Below are 13,203 nucleotides of genomic sequence, written 5' to 3'. Positions count from 1 at the left end.
TCAATATGTTAAAATATCTCAGTGTTTTGTCAATTTGACCTACTTGAAGAATTTTCGGTGGGAGTCTTTCTTTTCCACAGCTTTAGGTCTTTTCTCTTGGGCTAGTCAGAGTCCGGGGGGAAGGTACTTACAATATGTATGGAAAGTGTAAGCCTGTCTGCCTGCCCGCCTGCCAGCATTTTCGGTGTCAAGTGTGTGAGTTGGAAGGAGAAGGCTGTGATTCTCAGATTTCAGAATAACCATTTATCTAATCCCCATGTTTCTATGTAATCCCGAACTCCAACTGTGCCTGATGTTTCCTCCCCTCCTCTACCACAGCCCAGGTACCCTGTAATTTTACCCTCTCCAGGGAATAACCAGCAGTGCTCTTCCAGGGAAGGGGAGGGGCAGCGGGCTGGCTGATGAGGTGGAAAGGAGATCTGGGGATCTAAGTGTGTCTTAAGCAGATTTACAACAAATCATCCTTTACTCTTAATTTCCAGGAGGGCTTACAACTGGCAATTCCAAACGTTTTGGTGATTGTATGACATAAATCAGATTGCTTCTCTGTATTCCCCATTGCCCATTTATGATCCAGTTCTTCCTGGGTGACTAAATTAGATACCATCCATCCATCTGACTTCCACATTTTTAACTTATTTTTTCCATTTTTTTCCCTCTTACTCTTGCTGTCCTTGTGGGTTTATGTCTTCTGAAAAATACTGTTCTGTTGTTTTGGTTAGGTTCTGTGAGGAAACTGAGACAGACATGCATTTAATCTGCTGTCTTTAACCAGAAGTTCCTCATTTATGTTTAATTTAGTTTGCCTTATTATTTTACCTGTATCTTTGAAATCCATTTCTGAAATACAGTTGGGCCTGAATAAATAAATTTCTATACAAGAGTTATTAATAGTACTCTGGTTACTTCTTTAGTGTGAGTTGATAAGTAATTTACGTTCTTTCTAAATTTTAATGCAAGTGCCTAAGGAAGATCATTTGGTAGAATCCTTAGGAAGATCTTCATGGACAATTTAAACATTTTCCTAAATTTGCCTATATGGATACCTAAAATTTCCTCTGTTTTATTTTAATCCCATTTCCTCTTATCCAGTTTTCTATGGACTCAGGAAAAATAAAACTGGTAAAATTTATACAAACTCTACAAATATCAAAAGGGAATATAAAAGTCAGCCTAAAATGTCTAGACCAGTTTAGTTTAGTTCTTTATAGTACATCAAAGAAATAAAAACGAAAAAGAATTCTAGCGTACATCTTTACAGACATTATTAAGAGAAACAGAGAAACAAAACTGTAAGAGAGAGAATACTAATATAATAAATGATGTGGACAACTGTCATTCCCTGCCTCGACTGTGTAGTTGTAAGCACTGTGGGGGACAGGACCCGCTGGTGGGCTGGCTCTCATCAAGCTAACTCGATCATGGCGGTCCCATGGCTTGTCAGTGACGGAGGATCTAGTACGTGGGCTTCCTCTGGCCCCTGGGTTTGGTTCAGGACTGGGCCTATGACCTATCTAGGGCAAATGAGATATGAGGGCTGGTTTGCTAGGATCTTCTAAGGAAATTTTTCATCTTAAGAGAGAATCACAGAAAGAGACAGCCTCTACTACCTTCCCTTTCAACTCTGGCATGTATGGATGTGAGGCCAAGGAATTCTGTGGTCTTGTTACCCATCTGGGGATAAAGCCATCCCATGAAGGAGAATAGCCGTGTGAGAATTACAAAGAAATGGAGCTACAGCTACTAAATTCAGCCTGTCTTAAAGTCCAGCCTATCTGAGACCTGCATGTAAGTGAACATATCCATTTATTTGTTTAAACCAGTTTGAGGTAGGATTTGTTACTTGCACATGAAAGCACTACTACAAATAACCATAGAGACTTATAGTTACTGATGTATATAGTCAACTGAATGATCAGCTCTGTCTCAATAATGTCAAAAACAGGAAAATTATATATTGATTTTCATTAAATGACAGACACAATAAATATAAGGGTCTCTACACAACCTAAAAGACAATACTCTTAACAGCAAATGCAGAAACATCCTCTGAAAATGTGTTCCCTAGTATGAATTTATTGGCCTTTTGGGAAGAACAGTTCTCCAATGTGAGACTGTTCCATGCATAGCATTTCTAAATCCAGCACTAAATGACTGCCCCTATGCCCAATTATCATGACGAAGAAAATCCTCCCTCATTCACTTAACTTCAGGTGGTGGTACCAGCCCCAGATGAAAACACCAATGCAGAGAAACAGATGGATAGTATATCCTATGATAATTTTTTCCTTTAGTATCATTTTAAAATCCGAGTCTAAGCTTTTCATATTACAAATAAGGAAACTGAGGCCCAGAGCAGCCATACTCTATTCACATGGTTAAACAACAGTGTTTTCAGACTGTGGAGGGGGAATATTAACTGAATTTATTTTTCAGTAAGTTCACATGAAATGACATACCTGCAACATGACAAATATGCTATAAGACGCAATACACTGACATGGCAACATTTTATAGGATCTAATGAGACTGATAGAAAAAGGTGTATTTCTGTTTTTAACCATTAGGTTCTATTAAGCTAACTATAATCAGGGGAAAATAATATTATCAAGATATTTATCCTTCACCCTGCAAATGCTTCTTAGTATCAATACTTAATTTTTTTGGCAAAGAAACTGTGCTAGACGCACTGTGGTCCTTGTTCTCACAGAATGTAAATAAAAGGATAACCAAGGACTATATGATAGGTGACTAGGGCATAGTACAGATGATGAATGCTAAAAAGACTTCAGCTTTTCCACTCTCTGCTGGAATAAATGAAAAAGTCTCCCCTGTGAAGGTGGGGCTTGAGAGTCTCCTTGCCTGGCTATGCAGTGAGAGGGAGGAAAAGCCCCCAGAGCTGGGGGAAGAGGCTATGCAAGGCTGAGAACTGCACAGGGCTAGCAAGAGGGCCAGCGGAAAGGATACTGCAGGGGGCGGGGCCTCCTGAATGAGTAGTGCAAACTGAAGGTAGGCTGAGAAGCAGAACGCAGACCTAGGAACGTGGATCATACCTTGCAGGCAATGGAGGAGAAGCTACCGATTGTGCTTGAGCAGTAGCAGAAAGACATAATAAACATTTGTAGGGGATTAGAGGGTTGAGTGAATTAAAGAAACACACACTTGTACTAATGGAGTATATACCTGAAATGGCTTATCTGATTCTCTAAAAGGGAAGATAGTCTTTCCTTTATCTCCTCAAACTTCTCTTTTTCTTCCATTGAAATAGTTCCGATTCCATCAGGCCTGGGAAAAAAAAAAGGAGAGTCAGTAATTTATTGTGATAGAACATTTACCTTTTTTTAAAAGTATTTATTTATTTATTATTTATTTTGGCTGCACTGGGTCATATTTGCGGCACATGGGATCTTCGTTGTGGTGTGCAGGATATTTAGTTGAGGCATGCATGCAGGATCTAGTTCCCCGACTGGGGATCGAACCCGGGCGCCCTGCACTGGGAGCGTGGAGTCTTACCCACTGGACCAACAGGGAAGTCCCTTGAACATTTACTTTTATAAATTTTATATCTTTCTATTTCCCTGAAAAATCCAAATAATTAAGGAAAATGCATATTGGTTCACAGTATACATACTACTTGTGTCTACGGTGGAAATTTATTGGAGATATTTATAGCCATTTGCTTCATATTTTGACCTGGAATGAATGGAACAGAATTATTCTCTTTTAGACAGCCTTCAAGGTAAAGGATTACAATAAATATTTTTCAGATCTACAGAAAACAATGACTAGTCCTTGAGAATGGCAGTGAAAAGTGTTTTATAGTGATACCAAACATTTGACCAATTAAATATCCTGAATGGAATTATTATAAAAAAATATACTGAATGTAAGCTAAAATGTCTTAACTCCTTCTCTTCCAAATAAAAATTAAGCTAATGTGAAACTGGAGATTTAATTTTAATGGTTGTAAGGAACAGACATTTTGGATTCATGCAGTGGTTTACTGCTCTATTTTTTTGTTTAAATATAAATGAAACATGAATACTTGAATAAAAACATACAGAGAAGAAAGATCACCTATGTTTCAAGATTTTTGTGCTTAACCTAATATGCCTATGAAATAAAGTATCAACTTTATAAATAAAGTAGTACCTTTAAAAGTAGCAACAGGGACTTCCCTGGTGGTGAAGTGGTTAAGAATCCGCCTGCCAATGCAGGGGACACGGGTTCGATCCCTGGTCCGGGAAGATCCCACATGCCACAGAGCAACTAAGCCTGTGCACCACAACTACTGAGCCTGCGCTCAAGAGCCTGCAAGCCGCAACTACTGAAGCCCACGTGCTCTAGGGTCCACGAGTCGCAACTACTGAGCCCGTGTGCTGCAGTTACTGAAGCCTGTGTGCCTAGAACCCCTGCTCCGCAACAAGAGAAGCCACTGCAACGAGAAGCCCGCGCACCGCGACAAAGAGGAGCCTCTGCTCGCCGCAACTAGAGAAAGTCCGTGTGCAGCAACGAAGACCCAACACAACCAAAAAAAAAAAAAAAAAATAGCAACAAAGACTGAACAGAAGTCTTCTTTTACTAAGATTAGTATTGAAAACATAAAATATATCTAATAGGGATTCAGAATTTATTCTATATCCATTTAAGTATCTGGTAGTATAGCAGTCATCTCAAATTCTGAATGTATGAATTTCACTGTCTGTTAAAACAGAGAATGAGATACATTAATTTCACATTTACTTTAAATATTTATATATTTCAACAAAATGAATCTTTTGCATTTCTTAACACCAATCATATCTTCTCAGATTAACTTATTTTTCTAAAGATTGTTTTAATTTCCAAAGATTTATCATTTGAACTTACTGATTTTTAATGTTTATGTATAAAATAGGTACAAGTGAGGATTATGAAAAAAATGGGTATTTAAAATAACTTTCCCAACAAGATTTTTATCTGCTGTTCCCACTGTTTTTTTACCTAGACATCTATACGTGTGTGTGTGTGCATTTTTGATGCTTGTAAACTAGTCAGTTAGGATAAAAGCGATTAATTCTAAAGTTATACCTGAATCATACTGGCTTAAAGACCTTTTATTCATATCAAAGCATCATTTTTCCCAGAAAAAAAAAAAAGCATCATTTAAATCTGAGAATTTTTTTCTAAAACAGAGTAAATAATTTGTTATTTCAGAAACTTGCATCCTGCTTGAATTTATGCCTTGAAAATATTACTTACAATTACATTTCATTCTGATCCATCAAAATGCAGTTTGAATGTTAACTGCAGAAAAACTAAGGGCAAAATATTTGGTCTTTCAAAATGTTTACGAAGGAAAAAAGAAAGTCTGATTTTAAATTCTAGAGCAATGAACTATGAACTAACCCCAATGTTTCATAATAATTTAACAATGGATTTTTTTTCACATATTACTTCAAAGTCAATTCCTACCAAGCAAATAATAGCACAAAACCCAGACTGTAACCTAAGCATAACTATTGCCAATGATCACAAAAGTTGAATTGGATAGTTCTATATAAATCATTAATTTGGGAATTTGGGCAGAAAAAAACTATAACTACATTATGCTATTACATAGACAGCAAGACATCCCATACCACAAAGTTGCAAGTGGTCAATTCACTAAATACACCTATGCAAACTTGATGAAAAAGAGCAAAGAACTTCTCTTTATTGTTCTGAAGACTGACATGGTCCTTTGGCCTTGCACTCTGACAGATGCCACACAATTATATTTGAGTGAATTTTACTGTTTGTTTCAACTGTCAAAGGAGATTGTAATCCACAGTGACAGAGTACATTGGTGGGTCATATGAAACTTCGCTGGGGCACATCGCCTACCTGACTGAATGAGGCCAGGGGTTCAGTCGATGAAGAGCGAGAAAAGTCAGTCGGGGGGAATGTCACTCGTGTCACTTTCACGGAGATAAAGACTGTTATACACAGTGAAGGGCTGTCGCTTCACTGAGCTTATTACTAAATTATGTATACATCTGACAGGTTAAATACATTTTATATTTTGGACTTGCCCTTATTCACATATCCTTATTTTAATGTGTATACCAGACTATATTAGGTGTATGAAGTGGCCTTCTATATCTAAATTATTGAGGCTAAATGGCAACTTTGCTGCAGTCAAGCCTAAAAGTAACAGCTCCTTCTAAAATTATTCTTCCTAGTAAATGCAAATACTTAGTAAATGCAAATACTTCTGTCATCAATATCTTCTTGTCATGGTTGCTATTAAAACAAACACAGCAATTATCAATGTGCCTCGTACTGTTCTGTTTTATATGTATAACAACATAGGATGCCCACAGCAATCTTTTCTCTAGTCCCCAAGAGAGGAGGCTGTTGACCCTCAGGGAGGTTAGGTGACTTCCCCAAGGTCACACAGCTTGTAAGGACAGAAGCCTGGACTTGAATCTAGGTCTCTCGCATTCCAAATCAGAGGCTCTCAGTGCCCATGCCTTATTGTCTTTCCTCTGTGTTTTAACAGAAAATCAAGAACAATACGAAAAATCCCTAATAAAAAATGGAAGCTATATTTGAGAAGCAACAATGGTGGAACGATTTTAAATACACGTCCTCACATCACACATTTTCTATGTTACTTGTATAAGGCAGAGAGCTTAAATACCAATACAGTTTAAAATACCTACCACTGAATCAGTGATTCAGTTAAAAAAGACCTTAACAAAGGAAATCCTAAAATTTGCTCTTTCGTGCATTACGACATAGGTACTTGCAGAATCCTTGAGAGATATTTAAACCAGTTACATTTGATGCACATTTGCCTAGGAGACTCAGGGTAATAGAGATTCAAAGTATAATAGTTTTATAAGCTCAGTTTATAAATTAATTTGTCAGCTATACGTTCAAAACCTATTCAGAACTTGACCACCCTTGACCACTTCTGCTGCTCCCCTGGTTCCGGTCATCATCAGCTCTTCCCCGAGTACGGCTGTAGCCTCCTTGGTCTCTCTCTCCTCCAGTCTTTTGTCAGAGTGTTGGCTACATGCTATTGTGAGCCATTTTCAAGTGTGAGTCATATCCCTGTAGTCGTAACACTCATTGTAAAAGCCAAAGCCCACTCTGATTTCCTCTGCCCCCTCATGGCAAGTCCTCCACTCTAGCCATGCTGGTCTCCTAGCTAGTCTTCAAACATAGGAAGCATGCTCTGCCTCAGGGCCTTTGCATGTGCAGCTTCCACTGCCCAGGAGCCTTTCCCTATGCACACACATGGCTTGCTCACTCACGTCCTTCTTATCTCTACCGACATGACTCAGGATTAGCGAGGTTATCTCTAACCATCTGGTGTAAGAGTGTAATCTCCCGTTTCCACAGGCCTCTTTATTACTTGCCATTGTATATATTGCCATCGTCTGACATGTGATATATTTATTTGTTTATTGTCTGTCTCTTTGTGCTGTACTCCTAGTGCATAGAACAGTAGCTGGCATATAGTTAATATTCAATATATAAATGCTAAAGAAATGAATTAGTGTTATATAGAATAAAAAGTATCAGTTATATATGATTATAAGAATTCATGAATTAGTAATATCACATAATATTATTACTTATTAGTATTAATATGGCATGAATTGTTTGGAATATTTTTATTATATAACAGTAGGTAAAATAGAAAATTTTTTGAAAAGCAAGCTAGAACAGGAATTACAGTTAAGAATTCTGGGTATCTCTAACAAAAAATTAGCATGTATTTACACTTAGCAGAAAACTTTTAGTGTTTACCTGCCATTTTAATTATTAATGAAATGAATTGGTTTAAATCTCAAGAATAGAATTGTTTTCCTGAGATAATAAAAGCAAAAATAATAATGCCTCTTTGACATTGATAAAAAGATGATGTTAAAATGTGGTTATTTAAAATTCTAACAAAGAAGACCAGCTTTCTGATTTGAATGTTAACTGGGGTTTAACTCTATGCCTATATTATTATATTATTACATTAAAGTGGTTCCAGTGGGAAGGAAGTGTATGTTCATGTACCAAGAGTTAACATTTTCATTTTTTCCTGAGGCCTGTAGTTATAGAAGTTACATGATTTTAATAAAAATAGTGTTCTGTGAAATAAGTTTAAGATATGAACAAGTTATAAAGCAGGTACACTTCTTTTAATTATAGATACTGTCAAACGAGCTATGACACAGAACTTCCTTCCGGTATTACATAATAAGCAACTGAACACCACATGCAGTTGTGTCTATGTTAATTATACTTGAAAGATTCTTAAAAAACAGGATCATACAACACAACTTTCTGCCACTGATTCATACTTGATAGACTGATCTTACATCTGCCTATGGGTCATATTCTGTTTTCACAGAAACCATCACATGAGTGCACATGCGCACACCCACGCACACAGAGAACACCTTTTTTTTTTTTTTTAATTTTATTTATTTTTGGCTGCGTTGGGTCTTCGTTGCTGCTTGCAGGCTTTCTCTAGTTGTGGTGAGGGGGGTTACTCTTCATTGCGGTGCACGGGCTTCTTGCAGTGGCTTCTCTTGTTGCGGAGCACGGGCTCTAGGCACGCGGGCTTCAGTAGTTGCAGCACATGGGCTCAGTAGTTGTGGCTTGCGGGATCTAGAGCAAAGGCTCTGTAGTTGTGGTGCACGGGCTTAGTTGCTCCGCAGCATGTGGGATCTTCCTGGACCAGGGATCGAACTCGAGTCCTCTGCATTGGCAGGCGGATTCTTAACCACCATGCCACCAGGGAAGTCCCAGAACACCTTTTCTGAAAGGCGGATTCCTCCAAAAAATAGTTCCTATACATATTAAGGCCTGTACAAATTAATTTTACTCAATTCCTCCATGAACTAAGGGATTTTATAGTTTGTGCTATTCATCAATCTGGCATATTAGGCATTTTAAAGCAAACAGAATCCTTTCTGTATAGGTGACATCTTGCCATGATTACCAGTTCCTTCTGTAATGAGTACAACATAAGCTCTAAAGTGAGGGAGATGCTCTGAAAAGACAACTCCGGAACAAGAGGGATGCACAGTATTACCCATCCATTTCCTGTGATCTCTGATGGCTTTGGGGGTAGTTCAGAGAATAGTTTCCATGAAGGGAAATGATGATTCCACTGTATTTCAAGAAAGATCTGAGGAGAAAAGTACACAACTGGGTTGCAGAGTTGGGTATTTGAGCAGAAGAGAAAATATCAAGGAGAGGATCTGCCTAAATGTTCTGATGTGGACGAACCCAGTAACTTCACTTCCCTTGGCTCGACAGTAGACAGTTCATGTGTTTTTCAGTATCATACAACATTTCAGAAGCCCATAAGGCTAATACAGACTAATTCTGGCATGTTTAACATCCATTTCATCTGGGTGAATTTAGGTAAAGACGATTTACTGGCTGCCAACATATTTTAAGGAGTAATGGTTCTGTGACAAACTCCAACAAAAAAGGGTGAAACACCCCATGTATTTTTTTTTTTTTTTGAACACCACGGATCATGAGACCTTGTTGGATGTTCTTAGTGCAACAGTGAGGTCTGAGAAGGCTGACAGTAAAGAAATGGGTTTGTTTTAAAAGCACATCCGAGAATTATTTAGTCATGGTATCTCACTACAATTCCCACTTAAAAAGCACTATTTAGTGCTGATGAGCATTTGTTCTATTACTCAGTGAAAACTAGAACATCTTCTATGGTTATTTTCTTAATCACTTTTATCAGTGGGACAGCTGCTAGATACCCGAAGGATAAATGTGCCCTTCGCTTTATAATCTCTAGGAGTGGACATACCGCCTGGAACAGAGTGCTTGGGAAGTTTGTGGGTTGAATAAATACACCAGGAGTTAACATATAGAAAAGTCCTGTAAATTGATGAGATTTCCTTTACCTTCCCGCCTCACACTCCCTCCCTCCCCAAACTCCTCAGGTAGGTTTGCTTGTCCTGGCAGTTTGGTGGTTTGTGGTAAAAGATATTTTGCAAGCAATGAGTGGGCAAATGACAAAGTTCATGGTGCTTTTGAGTTTCTTATAGGCTTCTTTTCACCTGCCCTCTCTGATGAGGAATGTATGACATCTTAGCTTCCTCCAGAGAGAGTGAGAAGGGGAGAGACACCTAGAGGGTGGTATTTCTGAATTGTCAATTCTGCCTACAGCACAGCAGGTAAAAGTCACTTTGCACTTCGTGTATTTCCCACCAATATCCATTTGTGAACAGAATAAAAAAAAAAAAGAGGAAGATACAGCACACAAGAAAATAAGAAATGGTGGAAGGTGAGGGAGAAAACAATAATCTCTCATTTTTGTTCTCAAATCTATAGCACCTCCGATTGTTTCAAACAAAATGATGTATCATTTGGATGGTCATATAATATATAATCAGTGTCCTTTTACTTCCCCTGAAATTTTCAAATATCCAGAAGAAGAAATTAATTCTACCCCTATACATTCATTGAAATAGAAGAAACAGATTTTCTAGGAGAAAATATCTCACAAATGAAATTTAAAAATCATATTCTTTTTCCAAATCCTCCTCCCTCCAGATCCTTTCCATATTTGAATTTCCGACTGTATTCTATTTTCTTTGGAGGTTTTAGATACTTCCACAAAAAAAAAAAAAAAAAAAAAGGCAGGAATCTGACACTATGAAGATACATGATCTTGTGACTTAGTTTTTGTGGTGAAGTAATGATGGACAGACAGGTCAAGGACAGGTATCAAGGTGTCTCATAAGTGTCCTCTCCTGGAACCAACTAAAATCAATACTGCACAAAATTCTAGAACTCAAGAAAAATAAAATATCAAGAGGGTTTTAAAAATAAAGAGAATTAAGGTTGATAAGTGTTCTCTGATATAAGTATCATCTCTGCCTAATACCTAATATTATTTTTAAAAATAACTTTTTTAAAAAATTAAAGAACTATATACACATCATAATTTGGGAGGAGAATTCAGAAAAATACAAAGACAAAAGTTTTCTTAAATGCCCCAATCAGAAATAACTGGTAATACCATTTTGTAAATATAATCCAGCCTTCTTTCTATAAAGCTATACATTTATTGCACATTCTAATGTATAATTTGATTCTTTTAATGAAGTATAAACATTTTCTCACATCATTTAAATATTCTAATATATGCTTTTTAATGGAAGAATGATATTTCATTATATGGATGTACCATGTATTTTTAAAAAAATTTATATTGGAGTATAGCTGCTTTAGAATGTTATGTTAGTTTCTGCTGTACAGCAAAGTGAGTCAGTATACAGTATGTATACGTATACATATATCCCCTCTTTTTTGGATTTCCTTCCCATTTAGGTCACCACAGAGCACTGAGTAGAGTTCCTTGTGCTATACAGTAGGTTCTCATTAGTTAACTATTTTATACATAGTAGTGTATATATGTCAATCCCAATCTCCCAGTTCATCCCACCCCCACTTCCCCCCTTGGTATCCATATGTTTGTTCTCTACATCTGTGTCTCTATTTCTGCTTTGCAAATAAGTTCATCTGTACCACTTTTCTAGATTCCACATATAAGCGATATTATACAATATCATATAGAGTGACTCTGTGACTAAGTTCACTCTGTATGACAGTCTTTAGCACCATAATATATTAATCCAATATTCTATTAGTAGAAATTTAGACTTTTTCCATTTTTTTCCTACCATAAACACTGTTGCGATAACCAATCTTACACTAAATATTTTTAACCCATCTCTGATTGTTTCCTTGGGATAAATTCCTGAAAGTACATTGTTAGGTTAAAGGGTACTATGGATCAAACTGTATTTCCCTAAAAGTTCGTATGTTGAAGTCCCAACCCCCAATATTACTGTGTTTGGAGACAGAGCTTTTAGGAAGTACTTAAGGTGGAATGGGGTCACAGGGCTAGGACACCAATCTGATAGGATTGGTGGCTTTGTTAGAAGAGGAAGAGTGAGATCTTTTTCTCTCTCTTCTGTAAGAACACAGAGAGAAGGGAGTCATCTACAAGCTAGGAAAAGAGTCCTCCTCAAAGCCTAACCACACTAGCGCCCAGACTTCTAGTCTCCAGAACTGTTAGAAAATAAATTTCTGTTGTTTAACTCACCTAGTCTATGGTATTTTGTTATGGTAGCCTGAGCTAAGACAAATGAGATGACATTTTCAGGCATTTGATACATATCACAAAACTGCTTCTTAAGAAAGCACTTACCAGCTTATACTCCGACCCACAGTGTGTGAAATTATTAATTTCCCTCTAACCTCATCAACTGTGGTCTTTATCATTTGTTATAATCATTTTCAACTTTATATATAAAAAGGGTATTTCATTGTTTCAATTTATTAATTTCTATGTTGTAAAATGGCACAATCTTGCTGGTTACATGGGGTCTTTCCACGGGCCATAAAACTCACTGCATTTAATTCATGAAGAACATGTAACGGTGAGCTCTATTTATGAAGTGCCCCAACATGTCACCTATAAAATTTGTAAACATATGGTCCAATGTCATTTACTTACTCAACAAATATTTATCGAGTACTGGCCAGGTACTGGGGATACAATATAAGCACAACAGAAATGACTCCTTCCCTAATAGAATTTATAATAGGGAAAGGCATAAAAAAGAAAAATTAAGACAGTAAGTGTACATCACATTTAAGAAGGGCGGAAGTACAAAGCTCTGATGTAGTGTGAATTTCAGGTAAGGATTCAGTTTGGGAATATTAAAGCTGAGATGCAGTGGATGAGCAGCAGTTAACCAGGGGGCACGTGAAGCAGAGGGGTTAGGGAGAGAGTCCCAGGAGGTTCTCCTTTGAGATGTCCAAATGTTTTTCTCAAAATGCAAGTTTTATCATGTGATTTCTGCTCCTATTATAGTAGACGGATGTGATACTCCAAAAGTCCCTCTTCACTACAAAACTCCTAAACACTGAATAAATTATAGCAAATACACTGTTAAATGTTATGTTGTACTTATAAGAAAGTTAAAAAGTTCTCCCAAGAGCAAGAAAATAAAAATGAACTAGGAGCTGAAATCAAAGTAGGGGTGAATGTGAACACCAGGGCTGCATTAGGGGCAAATGTCGATTCCAAGGAGGTTCTGTAGCTGTGTTGTTCAAGGGAATGCACCACAGGCTCAGAGACCTAATCTGCATGGGCTGCTAAACCTGAGATGCCTGCAGAAAATGGGA

At 37.3% G+C, this 13,203-nt stretch overlaps 1 protein-coding gene across 24 annotated transcripts in view; it reads right to left on the bottom strand.

The window, feature by feature from the left end:
- The window catches only part of CADPS2 (calcium dependent secretion activator 2), a 539,668-nt gene that overhangs the window by 134,865 nt on the left and 391,600 nt on the right, over positions 1-13,203 (bottom strand). For all 24 annotated transcript variants that reach the window (XM_036862873.1, XM_036862885.1, XM_036862874.1 and 21 more), the window contains one exon: positions 3,184-3,285. In XM_036862873.1, the coding sequence (XP_036718768.1) occupies positions 3,184-3,285 (102 nt within the window). The remainder of the gene's footprint in view (positions 1-3,183; positions 3,286-13,203) is intronic.

Source organism: Balaenoptera musculus, chromosome 9 (assembly GCF_009873245.2).
Source record: "Balaenoptera musculus isolate JJ_BM4_2016_0621 chromosome 9, mBalMus1.pri.v3, whole genome shotgun sequence".
Lineage (NCBI taxonomy): Eukaryota > Metazoa > Chordata > Mammalia > Artiodactyla > Balaenopteridae > Balaenoptera > Balaenoptera musculus.
The sequence above is the reverse complement of the archived record's forward strand: the minus strand, read 5'-3'. Positions and strand labels throughout refer to the sequence as shown.